We start from the raw sequence: 15,397 nt of genomic DNA, 5'->3' as shown, positions 1-15,397 counted from the left end.
ACTGCAGCACGAGGCTCACCTGTGACAGAAAACATCAAAACACATCACTAATTCATTGCATCTGATAAACATGTTGATTGTCACGTTTGTTTCTTTTTCTTCCAGGAGAGCGGAGAGAAGAGGGATTCATCGCTCATTACTTTTTTTTTTTGTTCCTTTGAGTTTATTTTCACCTCATCTACATCGTCGCCCCATTTTCACGTATTATCCATAAGCCCCATAAGACTCTCGACGATGCCGTCCAACACTGTCACCAACACCAACACCACTGCATTCAAAAGCTCAGACTACGCCGATTCACCTGGAAACAGAATGGTAAGAGACGTGTTGTAAACATTAGTGTGCTTGAGGAATCTCACTTCAGGTATTCGGAGGCTCCTCTGCAGCTCGGTTTGTTGCTAAATGACCCTTTATTTCTCAACTTTATAGCTCTGAGCTTCACGGAGATCATTCAGTCGTGTTTTGGCTTTTTGAATGACTCGTGCTAAGCTGTTGATTAATATTGGATTTGAGTCTCCATCTGTGAAAAATTCCAATTTTTTGAAAGCTCTCAAACTCACCAGATTTAAAAGGAGATTAGTTTTTCCTGGGCTTATCCAGCAATGTTCAGTGTGCCTTTTAGTATTTTCCTAAAATATCTGTAAAGAGTACATGTGTGTATGTGTGTATGTCTGTGTTTTTACTTTGATATTACACTGAGGCTGGTTTGTGCGGTCACTTTAGGTCAAAGCCCATTATAACCCCCCCCTATTTTATGAATGGAGTTAATTAATCTGTCAAACTGAGGCCTTTTGATCTCAAGACTGGCTGGAGTTGCATCAATTCCTCCTGCTCATCAAAGATAGTCATATTTTCTCTGAAGAATCCAACAGTATGTGAAGTGCCACGTCACCTTCCCTGATGCAGACAGACTCATTATTACAGTCCGTGCGTAGCTGCAGCATCACTGATGCTCCTCGGAGGCAGCGGCAGCAGCAGCATCACTGAGGAGGCTGTGGCGAGATGCAGCTGTATTATGTGACACTCGCTGTTGTAATGGTGGTTGGTGACGTGGGCGTTGGCTGGTGTAGGTTGAGCCGGAGCTGGAATGGCTCTACAGCTTTTTTTTTTTACTGGGGGGGTCTGTCCTCTTCCTCTACGTTCCCATAACACAGTACTGCCCTTAGTCTTGTTGCCTGGCAACAGACATTGCCTTAAATAACCGGCTGCCCAGGCGGAAAAAAGTGCAGAGATATTGACATTGTAGTAGGGTTCACTCGAGGCAACAACAAATCATATTTCAGGCTTTTCTGTTTTTTTCTCTTCAGAAAATATTAGGGTGAAGCTGTGTGTGAAAATGGCGTGTTATTTCCATTCGGTGTCTCTGAGCTCTCGGGTTTGGTTCATGTTGGCTGTTCTTGCAGAGATAGCAAAGCACCACTGAATTGTGTCATCCATGTAAGTGCTTCCCAAATGAGCCTGCACACCAGGCTGCATTCAAAACATGCTATTATTTATGCAAATTCTGCCGCCCTGTAAGGGAAAAAAAACGAAGCACCAGGCTCTCTACTAGTAATCACACAATGAACCGGCAAAACACACCCTCTCAGAGAGGCATCAATATCCACATTTAAAATAACCTCTCAGAGGATCTGCGGTAAATGCAGTATTTTCATCCAGAAATTCACTGATGAATATTTTAGGATCAGTTTTCCAGCAACATTTATCAATTAGAACCCTGTGCCCATTAATCACAACGTCAGCTGCTCAGATCACATCTATCTCTTTATGCAAATCAGTTTATCTCCCTGGGACATTAATAGTTGATGGATTTATTCCATTCTAGCAGCAAACACTCAGGACATAACATGGCCTGACCTTTTGAAATTCCTGCCGTGTGTTTATTAAAGGCCTCCATCTTTTATGTTATTTATGAAGAAGAGTCCGTAAGAGTCTGTGCGAGCTTCAGTCCAGTTTATTAAGAACGTTTTTATGGCATTTTTGCCTTCACTGGATAATTGATGGAATAAAAACAGCAGAGAGAGAAGATGATGATGAGATGTCAAAAAGGTCCCTGGCCGGTGTTACAACGTCTACTGTGACCCGTCAGATTATGTGACCTGATCAGGAGTTTTGTTTTGTATTTTTGGCATGTCAGAATATGTATTTTAAGCCAAAATTGGAGACTCTCTGAGGTTAATTAAGTAGTTATGTTATTTATTGTGCATACACAAGTTACAACCCAACATGGACTGATAAGTGATAAAACGTTACATGACTTCGTGCATATATCATTACACAGCTAACAAAGTTGTTTCTGTCTTCTGTCCCTAATACTATAGTATCTAGATATGTTGGGTGTCATGTTTTGATAATATTTACAGATGCCAACCCTTATAATGTTTTGATTAAGTGACACATTTTGATAGGGGTGATACTTAACTCCATCCTGTCAATATTTGATTAGTTTTTATTTTTACTGTCAATCCTCTAGCGTCACAGAATCTGCCGGTTCACAGATTTCCGTGTGACACCAGAATCTCACATTTATGTGAGCCATTTACAGACTTTTCATCCATGGAAACAGCATTTGGGAAAAAATAAAAATCTCACCTCAAGCCCCATTTAGTAAGTTTTGATCATATCACATGATCTTCATGAGCAGATGGAGTTTTCCAAATGCTTTAAATCTTAGATGAACGATAGAAGTCCTTAAAGTGCTCAGGAAAAAATAGGCACAATCTAACATCTACCATTCTAAAACAATGCAAACTACCTGCTCTTGAAGATTGTGTGATAAGCTTTAACACTCTTGAGCGGCTACTAAATGGAGCTTGTGGTCGCAACTGTTGTTTTAAAGGTTTGGTGCTCAATTTAAATATAGTGTTTAGATGTTTGGATGCAAGACGCAAAACTTAAATGAACATATATAAATGTCTAAAATGCACCAATGAAGCCTGAATAGTGCTTTTTTATTATCATGTTATGATCTAGTCTTACACTCACTTTTTTTTTTAAGATAGTTTTCAGATAATGTTCCAATGCAGGAAGACAAAATAAGTGCAGATATGCAGTGTAGTGTTGTCACTGTAGTTTGCTTCCTCTTGGAGGAATTAAAAGGGGTACCACTTGTCCCTGCCCTCAGCTACTTTTCTTCTATAATTAAGTCACTGAATTGTGCTGCTGTATCCAACACCATCCATTATGCAAAGACAAAGTCATCTTACAGTTAGTTTCTGTCATGTTATCCCACGCCACAGCGCCTAAGATTCAAATAAAAGTACCTAACAAGTCAGCAGAGGAACTCTGCAGAACGTTGTGCGGAGAGCTCATTTATCTTTGAGGGAATCTCACATTGAATACTGAAGGAATTTAATAAGGACCCGGCCCTCCAACCCCCCACCGCAGCTGTCAGGAAAGGCCTTGCGATCTCATTTGCATTCAGACTTGGTGCTGGTGGTCCTATTCAGTCAATATTGAAACTCAAAGCATCTACATTAGGATCATCTTTTCTCCCGTCAACCCCAGGGGTACTTGGTGGTGGCGAACATGGGGCTTTGTTCACGGAGGGTAGACAGTTTTATTAATCAAAGGGAAATTACAGCAGGGAAAGGCGGGGGTCGACGTCTTTGTAACGGTGTCAAGAGGGGGTCGTCTGTGGAAGGTCAGCACTGCGTCCGTGGAGCTTTCACTTCAGCCTAGTTCAAAGGAACGTGCCGTTCAATTTCTATCTGTCTCATTGTCCACTCAGCCAAAGACACTCAAGGACCCGCTGCAGTCCCACGCCAAATGTTCAAGTGTTTCACGTGTGGTGCAGTTTTCTGTGTGTCCTGCAGATATAGTGTCAGACCTGCTGCACCTTTGGCTCAGTTAAACCACAACTTAGCTTTCTGTATGAAGGAATACAGTCTTTCAAAACCTTGAAACGTTCTAATGTGACATCCCCATAGGTAACGACACTGTTACTCTAAAATCTTGACTTGTTTTCTGTTGACAGGGTGAAAGCACAATACTGGACAAGGACCTGATGACGGAGGAGAAGTCGGCTAAAAGTAGTGCCTCTTGTAAAGTTGGCAAGCCTGCAAGAAAGCGCAAGCAGTTTCCAGTGAGTGTTGATCTGATATGATTTTACAACTACATCCATCCATGCACATTTGTTTACAGTGATCTGTTTTCCAATATTTTAGTTTTAGTTTGCACACTAGTTCTTTTTGTTAAGTAATTCCCAAACCGTCCTGCTATGAATAGGAAGAGTGAGTCAATGCCTTTTAAGGAATTTCCATCCCTTTACGAATTCCTTTAGCTGCGGTCAGAGTGAAGAGTTTTTGTCCGCATGCTGGTCTTAATGGGTTAAGGCTGGGTTATGCTTGATAAGGTCATACATTTTAATCATGTTAAAACAAACACAGGTTATCCAGTCACATCTTAATGCAGCTGTTCCAAATATCCACACTATTAATCTTTCAAATATGCGGATGAATGCACACATTTTCAGACAGTCTTGGATATAAAGTCTTCATTGTGTCGCACTCATTCGTACAAATGAAAAGCAACAAAATAGTGAACCCAATCACTGCAAGAAGTGGAAATGATTGGACATGGGAGGATGTTTCACATGCTGTTCGACCAACAGATGGATAACTGTAGTATCCTTCAAAAAGAGTGCTTGTTGGATTGCTAAACAGCTCTAGAAACCCCGCCCGCCTAGTGAAAATAGCAAAATTTCAGTTTTTGTTTAAAGAATTTTAGAATTTTGAAAATCTGCTCAAGATAAATATCAACAGGCTCTGTAAAAAAAATAAAGGTGTTGTTTCAACTTTCATAAACACCACATGTACTACTTTGTACTCATGCATAAACATCTCAAAGCCTCCACCATGTTTCTCAGCTACAGACAAAAACTACACCAACGTCATCTGTAATCTGTTTGTTAAGTCTTTTGCGGTTAAAAGCCCTGATTTAATAATGACTCTTGGGCCAACATGTATCTGGGTATTTTTTCCCCTGAGATATTATCATATGCATAAACATTAGCTTGAAAATCATGTTAATACATTCTCACAGTGTGATTCAACAAAACCAATTTTCGGATATTGTAGGCTAGGGAGGAATATGCCGCTTTGTGTCAGAGTGTGTTTAAAGCAGCTGATTGGTGCTACCAGTTACAGAAAGTAACGTTTTTACTCAGAATCAAGGCGTCTTAGCGTGTGTTTTTACAGCTGTGGGGGGATTGAACACATGTGGCAGACTCTCCAGTCACAGAGGTGTTTTGTTGCAATACTGTCTGAAGGGGCATTTTTTCAGTTTGAATAATTAAGATACTCTTTTTTTGTGCTAATTATTCAATGTTAGCAAAAGCTGGTATATAGCTGTTACTGGTGGTATAACACAAGCCTCGAGCCTTTTCATATTGAGTACACAGACAGAATGCGCAAAGTCAAATTAGGTCCTCATTTTTTCAGTTTCCTTTTTTGCTTCTTTACATTTAGCGCCTTCAGTTCATGTGAAGTTTAAAAAATGAATCTGCACTTCAACATAAGATAATATTAACGACTAAGTTCCCATTTTGGGATCAATTAAGTGTCAGCTTAAAGTCCGTAAGAGGGAATCCTGCTGTATAAGTAAAGAAAAACTAAATATGTGCAGATACAACATGTTGCATGGCAAGGACATGACACAAGTACATTTGTTTCTCTCTCAACATGACGACATTTTTGGCATCTGTTGAAACTTTTGATTCATCCCACCTTTCATTACAGAACAACTAAATGTCTGAGTGAAATCATATAATGAAAAACTGTATCAGATTCTATAACAACAGGCCAGCAGTCTCACAGATATACATATACATTTGCTATTTCAAGAATTGTTTGAGCAATCTTTTTGGTCTTCACCAACTCCTGAGGTAAACATGTGGCTCTTTTATTGGCTAAATGCTCCACTAAGGTCACCAGCCAGTCATTCACTTTGTCTTTCCACCCTTTTGTGCTGAGCAGAAAGCGTATGGCGGGTTTATCAGTTGAGTTATGCAGCTGGATTTGACACTGATGAGAGCGTCAAAGGTTGTGGGTCATAAAACCAAAACAAGGACCTGAAAGACGCTGAAATGGCCTGTAGAGCAGAGTGGAACTGCATAGCTGGATGGTAATTATCTGTGGGTTTGTGATGCCTTTTCACATTATACTCAGTCATTTGATCCATTGTTAATAGAACAATATGGATTGCGGCAGCTTTAACATCTTATTAAACATATTATGGGTTCAGCTCTTTGTGTGTAAACTGTGATGCTGCAGCAGTAAGTTGGATTAGGTAGCCAGTGTTGTATTTTGACCTCTGTCCGCCTGTCTGAGCTGCCTGATTTACTGACTGTGACCTTTGACCTCTGGCAGGGGCCACATGAAGTTCACTGGGTCACTAATCTGTTGCGTAATGTGTGCACACATGTGCATGCGCTTAAATTTCTGTTTGTGACCGTTTGCCCGAACCTACATGCACATACACAAACTCACAGCGAACTCTTTTTCCAGTTATGAATTGAGTGGGAATATTAACTATGGATTTGTTGTTTTAAATCATTGTGTCAAGCTGATTTACTGGAGCGCCTGCAACTGCTCAACATTTACAGTCAATTTGTTCTCGGTTACTACAATGATTAAGTCATTTAGAATTTACCAGCCTGTGAGGAATGCTTAAAAAAACAACTTTGGCTTGATGTAGCTTTGTTTTGCATAGCATTTATTACACCAACGTTTTATAGGTCTCTGGGTCACATTAGAGCCAGCTTTAAATTATGTTTTCTTATTCAATCTGCAAGAATGAGATCACATTTGACTTTTTAGCGTCAAGCACAAGATCTTTGTGTTTGTTAAATATCATCTGGTAAAAGACAGATGCCTCCTGAGGCTTTGTTGTTGCCTGCCTTAAATGTAAACTGCTGTACCTACATCGACAGGAGATGAAAGCTTCAGCGCCGCTCTCATCAGTGTTGACAGTCTGATCTCACAAGACGTGCTCCACTTTCTGCTCCCAGTAACCCAGTAATGGGATTGTCTGAGAAAGTGTGTTTTTATGGCTATTTTTAGGCCGGAGCAGACACCATCACATTTCTTTAAACTTGTGTAGTTGAAACAAATCTTTTCTGGTCCTTCCAAGAGAGTTGTTCCCTTTTTGTGTGTGTGTGTAAGAACTGAATATCCTCCACTTTAACTTAAGCCGCAACTTTGGACAGGTTTGCTCTCTTAGAATTTACTCCTCTGCATAGAATGAAATAGTTTAACTGGGCGTTTCAAACTGGACGGAGTGAAAAACCTCTTTGTTGTCAAACAGCCAACATTCTTGACATATTTACGTGCTTCTGCAATCGTGAATGCGCGGCCATAGGAAGCCGAGCAGTGTACCTGATGAACTTGAATTTAATCCCCTCCCTCACTTGCAAGTTAACAACTCTACAGTACATTTACTGGCGCAGCTTTGAAGTTTACAACTCTATTTTAACAGAGCTGAATGGGAAATGTCATAATTTACTGGCTAATAACTCTAGACGTTGAGCTGCATGTTTGATTCTGTCCAGATAGAGCTGAGAGGGTTTAAGGGATGAAATTAAGCTTATCTAATATGAAATAGATAAATGCTTTTATTCCTATTTCATGTCAAATAGCCCATTTAGCCAATAGAGACCAATATATCCTCAGTCTGAAAGTGCCAGCTGTTTTATTGTTGCTCACTGCGATGACCTTTTCTCAAGCGCGCTGGATGATTTGTTGCATTTCCTAAATGGTTTTGTTTATTGCGCAGCCAGCTTCAGTGTATCCAGTGATACGGCATAACTGCTGACAGGCTCAACACTGTTGTACAACTTCAGAACATCAAATTGTAACATGCTGCTACAGCAATAACAACCTCTAAAGTTGATAGATTGCCAGGATGTTAACGTATCAACCTCCTCTTCCCCCTGCCTGCAGGTCGAGAGCTGTGGCTCTATCAAAGGTATTGTGGGTGTGGGCAACAGCTACACTGGAGCGGGTAGGCCGTCCATGGCACAAGTCCACAACGGAGACATGGGCGGGCACAGAGACAGGACGTCTGACGCCTACATCCCTAAACAGGAGAAGAGGGAAGTGGAGAACGGGATTCCCAGAGACCCTTCCTCTTGCCGGGTAGAGGACAGCTCCCAGAGCCCGAGTCCGTCCTCGGAGAACGGATTCCCGCTCAGCCGGGAAGACCAGGACTCGGAGAAAGACAAGGACGACAGCCTGACGACGCCGTGCAAGAAACGAGGGAGGCGGAAACTGGAGCGCCCAACGAAATGTGAGTTTTTTTGGTTTCTGCTCGTTTGGCTCGGCTATCCTTTGATCTGCTCTCTGTGGATCTGGCAGGGAAAGTCTTGTGCATGTGACTAGTACATGACTTCAACTAAAGATCTGTAGATGGATATCAGACTGATTGGGTCTGTGCAGCTCAACACAGTGAGCAAGGCTCTAACACTGCCAGGATTATCAACACTGAGGCGAAGTGTTGCACTCAAACTGCTGCAAGGAAGGATAGGCATAAGTACATGTTAGGGACACACTCTAAATCTTAATTATAATGTTGAAATTGCTGATATGCATCTTATACGTATTATACCAAATGGTATACATGCTGTATTTCACTTCTTTTGAATGACTCGGTGTGGCTTACCAACATGCTTTCAACATGCACAACCAGTTGCTATTTGAATGTGCAGTTCACCGTTTGCCCCAAATAAGATTTATGATGGAGAAACAGGCTGATGCAATGAAAAAAGAGATAGAGGAATACTAAATAAATGATCTTGGAAATAATGTATCAAAATCATATTTTACGTTGGTCGTCAGAGAGCACGCTCACATGCACAAACATGAACTAAAAGCAGGTGCAGCCGGCGCGGCTATGTCAACAGAGAACGGAGAAGCTCTAAAAACAACACACACAGAGGGAGAGTGAAATAGTTGTTTGCTGCTATGAAAGTGCTTTGAATATCATATAGAGAAACTTAAAACATGGTGTTTATGCAGATCATATAAAGCAGACTTGTTTGTTGTCAGGGAACGCCAATAGTTGTTTTCAAACAATGTCAAACATTTCTGATAAAAAGCGTAAAAATGTGTAAAAAGTGTACAAATTTAGCACCTTTGGAAAGATGTAATTCATAAAAGGAGACATTACTTGTTCTATTGCAACAAATATTTTTCCTGAAATAATTATAACTTATAAGAATCTATATATTTATATAACCTTTTATGCAAACTGTAAACATTTTAAGTATATTGCAACATTTTAAATTGAGTTTGGTCCCACAGAGCTGAATGTGCAGCAGCCACAGTGCAGCAGCAGATAACCTTAGCATAAAGATGATATAAATCAAGGGAGCATTGTTGGGAGAGAGTGGTGCTGACAGGTAGTTTTTAGTCCAAGATGGAGATTAACAATATCACTTAGCTGCCCCCTCCACTCTCTGCATATTAGTCCTATCTCTCTCTCTCTTACTCCCTCACTCTCTCTCAGCCACGTGCCTCTCTTGCTCCTCTCTCAGCCTCAGAGACACCGGCTTTGACCTTGATGAGGAGTGCAGTAAATAAAGCCAGGGGAGGAGCGACCCGTCTCCTGGCAACGAGCCTCTGTTGGGTGCTGGCCGGTCTCTGTTGTGGCCGTCTCCCCGTCGGGGGCCCTGCCAGGTGGATGGCGTCGTGCCCAGAGCTCTTTACAAACTGAGACTGCACTCTGTATTCACCTGATCTGTGCGTCTAGGATCTGTTACTTCACTTTGAAGCAGAAAATCTGGGATAACCGGGTTAGCTTTTGGTGTAAATGGCTAAAAACTGGTTTTCCGGAACCTATCTGCATCTCTGCTCCCTAATCTGTGTTTGGCTCCGATGCTGCTCAGCTTTAGTATGATACAGTGATGAACACACAGGGTATCTCACTTTCGCCTGGATCAATCATCATGTATGTACATTATTTGATAGCTACCATCAGGGTTTCCTGACAACGACATGTGCTTTATATGATCTGCGTAAACATCATGTTTTTAAAAGTTCTCTATACGTTATTCAGAGCACATTTAAAGCAGCAAACAACTACTTCTTTGTTAAGATATCATCGGATAATGTATATCTGTGTGTTGTTGCCCGAGCTTCTCCGTCTTTGTTGACATAGCCGGGCCGGCCGCATGTGCTTTAAGTGCATGTTCGTGCACATGAGCGTGCCCCACTGGCTAGCTCATAGCCAACGTAAAACAATTGTTTTCATAATCCATTAATCAGCTGATAGAGTCTGAGTTTTCTCTACATCTGGGCAGAAAAAGAAACGATTGCATCGTTTGACTGGAGAAGTTTCTTTACTACTATATTGTTTTTATATTGTTTTTTTCCGTCCATCCGTTAAAGGTATTGAGTGCCGACACTGTGAAAGTTTACATGAATATAAATTGTTTTGTACAAAGGAGCTTAAACATGGTTATAGAGTTTAAGTTAAGTTGCAAATTTCCCCGCTGCGGGACTAATAAAGGATTCTTTTATCTTATCTAAGTTGTCACATTAACTGCTTGAAGGAGACCATAAAAGCAGAAGTCAGAAATAACGCTTGATCATCTGCACTGTCCTCCATATTTGACCACTTTTAATAAGCCCTGTGAAGTAGAAATATGTAATGAAAATGTCAAACAAAACAGAAAGCATTGCGTTTAGCTCCCAGCTAGCCTCTTGTTAAGACTCCTGCATAGAGACTAACTCAAGCTCACCAATGAGCAGTAAAAAAACCCCCAAAAAAAACCATTGCTTGTAGGTCTCACAGATACTCTCGCACTAGGCTCGCTCTAGATGAGATGTGCCTCGCCTGGAAAGTGGACGAGAGATGCAGCAGCAGGGGGTGTTGAAATAAAACTGTGGTCAAGACGGAGAGTTTTCAGCTGCCTTCAAAGAATTAACAGGAAGTAAAAGAAACAGTTACATCCTGTTACATCCGATCTGTAGGCTACTTGTAGTTTGCAGACCTCTTGAGGATTATTTACATGTGTTTGTAAACATTTATTTATATGGAAATGTGCGTGTGTCTGCATTGTATGCTGTCCTTTGTTCTTTTTATGTCTGCCTGTTAAAAGCTTGTTCTGATAAGTGTTGTATTAATAAGCTTTATTATTATTGTTGACCATGTGTGCATGGCGTCAGAGCCAGTCGGGATAAAGTAGGACACAAATCTAACCGGCATGCACTTTGTAGCGAACTGGATTTGCCAATTTTGGACGAGGGTACTATCACACTGACTGACAGGCTTCACACATGTTTACTGAGTCAACTGCACCAGCAGCTACAATAAACAGTTATTTTATCTTCATCCCTCGAACTGAACTCGCTCTAAACACAGTGACACTAATACAATAACTAATCCGTCAACCGGTTTGTTACGAAATGCTGCTTTCATCTTATTGAATCAGGGTCATACAGGAAGTGTCTTTTACATTTTCAACAGAAGCAACAAACAGCAGACTGCTTGTAATAAACAGAAAGAGGAACTAAGAGTCGTTTGAGCCACAAAGAAGAAAAGACCAGATCAGAGGTCTACGCAGATGTTAGTGGCAGGTTTTTTTTACTTTCAAGGCGCCAGGCGGGCAGTGGCTGTCACGTTGAAATGTGCAAACTTAGTTTATATGATGGATCGTTTGGTGTTTGCAAGCTGCACATACACAAATGTCTGTTTGGCGGCAGTTTGTGAGTAAAATCTGATTGCTGTGAGACATTGAAACAACATCTATCGGATCAAAATAATCTGGAGGATTAAGAAAATAAAAGGCAAACTGTAGCATTATGGGAGTAGACTGGAGCAAAAAGCAGAAGGAGGGAGCATGTGCCACACAAACTTTTAATTGACATTACATCTAGAAAAAGTGCCCACACCACTGCCCAGAGTTGATAAGTACATAAAACACCATTCAAACCCGCATCATTTCTTGATTTACTTCAAATTCACTTAACAGCAACAATATACATACAGGGAGATATTATTTACGTTACTAAACGAGTTTGAATAGAGGGCGTGTTGGTATATTAATCTGAGAGAGGCGAGTCCTTGGTGGGGGGCAGTGCGGTAGATCGATAGTCTGCTAAACAGGGTTTCTGTTATCCATCTGGAGGGCACAGGAAGGATTTGAGCTGGAGGGGAACTGAGCTCCAGCAATACGAGAGCTGGACCCCGCTCAAACTGGCAAAGGTATACTCTCTGTGGGCAACATTAGCCAGCTCCCCTCACAAACCCAGTGACCTTCGCAGTCCGCACCGCCCCACATATTTGTAATATAGTCACTTATTCCCGAGGAGAGGACGAGGAGACCAGGAGAGAGGAGAGAGGGGATGGGAAGGAGAAGAAAAAAAAGAGCAAGTGGGGGAGGGAGGAGCAGTGGGCTCAGCTACACATGGAACCAACCTGAAGAGGCTGCTAAGAGAGCGGACTATTGTTTGGACCGGTCTGTAAGGGTACTTCACTGACAAGCCGGTGTTGGCCGTGCAGAAAAAAAACATGCCACGAAAAGTTGTCCTCAGCCTCTCAGGGCTCAAGTGTTACGATAGTGTTTGGGCTTCGGCTCAGCAGATAGTCCTGTTTACTCAGGCTGTGCAATCGCGCTAATTTAAGGCACAGCTGCTTGAATGATGTGACGCTCCGCTGGTGTCACATCACCGGAGTCTCGGCACTCGAAACGTTTGCTTATATTGAGATTTAAGATTGTGAAAGTTAAACCAGAGGTGTGGATTTGAGCTTCTGTGATGACGCATATTGTGGCTTTCTTATCTATTTCTTTTCTGCTGCCGCTTTTTAATGAATCATGCATCCTGACACTGCTGTCTTAGTGTTTCGGTTGAGTTGTTTCCACGCCCCCTGGCTAACCCCGCACTCAACCCATTACGACCATAAGAGACTTGACCTTGCAAAAATCACATGTGACCATCTCTGGTATATACTACTGGATTATTATCAACACTTATTGAGCATTTTAAAGATGTATCTGATCGTGGTAAAGTTTTTGTCATTTATTAATTTCCTAGAATCATAAAATGAACAGAAGATGGTAGAATTTAAGTACTGCTGTGCAGCCTGTTGCAATTCAGAGTCGGAAGACTGCAAATATTAAGAGTATACCAGGTTAACGGTAGGGATGTCTAGATGGGGTTGCATTTTGATATAAATGTACAGTATCAACTCTTAAGTATAGGTAGTCAAAGAGTACATGGTCGCTTAAGGAGTTTCCCAAAGCCAGTATCTCTCAGCAGTTTTATTAATGTGACATTAATTTGATCAAACACGTAGTTAATGGGACGATGTGGAGGGCGAACTCAACAATTGAAGTTAATAAATGTGTCATGTGGGTTATTATTGATGAATGCGAGGCCACTTCAGTTTAACACATATACGAGTGTAACCAATGTGGCCAATTTCCAATCTCCTATGAATGATTCAGGCCATCCATTGTGTCGCTGTCTTCTCTCTAGATGTGGAGCACAAGGAGGAGGACAGGCGTGATGCGGTCAAGACCGAGGTAAGATTTCTGCTCAGTCTTTTTTTCTTGGCTGGTGTAACTTGAGGTTTCTTTTACCCTTGCAAGGACTGTCGCTTCCTTTTTAGGGGTGAATCCACCTTCTTGTCATAAACCTCTGCTTGAGGGGAGGTTTACGTGTTGTTTTGCATGACTATAGCTTGGCAGGAATCGTTTAACATCTTGGGAAATACACTTATTTGTTTCATTGAAGGGTTACATGAGGAGATTTTTAGACAGTTAGCTTAGCATAAAGACTGTAAATATGAGAAACCATCTAGCCTGGCTTTGTCAAAAGACAGATACATTTGTTCTCTTTAAAAAGGAACAGTTCCACATCGGAAATGCGCTTATTTGCTTTCATGTCGAGATTGAGATGCCAGTCCCATATATGTCACAGCTGGAGCATGTCACTTTATTTTAACATAAAGACTGGGAACAGAGGGAAACAGCTAGCCTGGCTCTGCCATCACTAGTAAATACCTTATATCTCACTTGCTTAATCGTTACAGAAAGCCACGTGTAAAATCTAAAATTCTTCTCATTTCTTAGCCAGAAAGCAAATTAAACATCTCAAGCTAATCATTCAAGCTCATTTCTCTGTATTGGTAAGCTTTCTGACACCTACTCTCCCACAAGGAGCTTGAACCAAGGGTAAACTGTATCTGCACCATTGCTAGACTAGAAGCTTAGTTATTTTCGAGGTCCATAAAAAAAATATTAGTAGTTTTGCCTTTGGACATGTGAAAGAAATGGTACCTAATTGTGAATAGATTTGAAATATCAAATACACTTGGGAGCTTGTCAAATCAGTGGGTGCTGGTGACCTCGAGACCGTTGCCAGGGAGCTGTGATTAGACACTGTGGCATCACTTCTTGCTGCCCGACCAATCACAAGCTAATGGCTCCATACGGCATGTGAATAAACATCTTTTTAGAAATTAAGAGACAACCCGATTGCCTCAACCGCATATTACTCACTTGTTAACAAGAGTCTGTCTCAACGGCTCTAGTGACAGACTGGAAGCACAGATTGACTACAAATCTGGAAGCTTTCTTTTGAGAGAAAAAGAAAGAATCAAAAACAAGTAGCTAACTTTTTTTTTTTTTTTTTTTTTTAACACCTTAAACAGGCAGGTCGAGGCAGGAGGGGAGTTGGTTGGGAGATCAGCCTTCGTCAGAGGCCCATGCCCAGAATAACCTTCCAGGCTGGTGACCCTTATTACATTAGCAAGAGGACCAGAGAGGAGTGGCTGGCCAAGTGGAAGATGGAGGTGAGTACCCCATGCTCTGTCCCAGCCACCGTAGATTACGAGATCAGGCGTGGAATAAAGCTGCCAGGGCCAAAGATAGGGCTTGTGGTGCATTAAGGGCCAAGTGTATTTGATGGGTCATTTGATATCTCATGAAGGTACCATTTATTTCAGTGGATTTCCAGGGCCTTTGGCTCAGTTCGCTTCGCATTTCCTGACTTTGTTCTTGCCTATTGTATTAGCAGAGGAAACTGCATTGACGTGATTCAAGGTTCCCCCGATGAAAATGTTGTTTTAAATTTAGATTTGCACCTTTTCTTACAATTTCATTAGGAATATTTCTTGGGTGGAAAATATTTCCTATTACACTTTCCACATTAATGTAGTGCAGCAGTTGAAAAAACAATCTCACTACAAGTTCAATTTAGTAACTAACTTGCAGCGTTCAGTTGTATTACATTACATTACATTACAGTCATTTAGCAGACGCTTTTATCCAAAGCGACTTACAGGAAGTGTATTCAACATAGGTATTCAAGAGAACTGTATCTCATGATATTCTTCAAGATTTAAAACTGAATAGACCTCGTGCTGAGTTTGTCTTTGTCATGATGTTAAATAC

General features: G+C 41.3%; 1 protein-coding gene across 4 annotated transcripts in view; it reads left to right on the top strand.

The window, feature by feature from the left end:
• The window catches only part of LOC129103798 (DNA (cytosine-5)-methyltransferase 3A-like), a 35,918-nt gene continuing 20,521 nt past the window's right edge, over window positions 1-15,397 (top strand). For 2 of the 4 annotated variants that reach the window (XM_054614399.1, XM_054614397.1), the window contains exons 1-5: window positions 1-315; window positions 3,977-4,084; window positions 7,941-8,286; window positions 13,479-13,525; window positions 14,656-14,796. In XM_054614399.1, coding sequence (XP_054470374.1) covers window positions 235-315; window positions 3,977-4,084; window positions 7,941-8,286; window positions 13,479-13,525; window positions 14,656-14,796 — 723 coding nt within the window. In that variant the 5' untranslated portion in view covers window positions 1-234. The remainder of the gene's footprint in view (window positions 316-3,976; window positions 4,085-7,940; window positions 8,287-13,478; window positions 13,526-14,655; window positions 14,797-15,397) is intronic. The other 2 variants (XM_054614401.1, XM_054614400.1) reach the window with 1 other exon arrangement.

This window comes from Anoplopoma fimbria, chromosome 15 (genome assembly GCF_027596085.1).
Source record: "Anoplopoma fimbria isolate UVic2021 breed Golden Eagle Sablefish chromosome 15, Afim_UVic_2022, whole genome shotgun sequence".
In the NCBI taxonomy this organism is placed as follows: Eukaryota; Metazoa; Chordata; class Actinopteri; order Perciformes; family Anoplopomatidae; genus Anoplopoma; species Anoplopoma fimbria.
The sequence above is the reverse complement of the archived record's forward strand: the minus strand, read 5'-3'. Positions and strand labels throughout refer to the sequence as shown.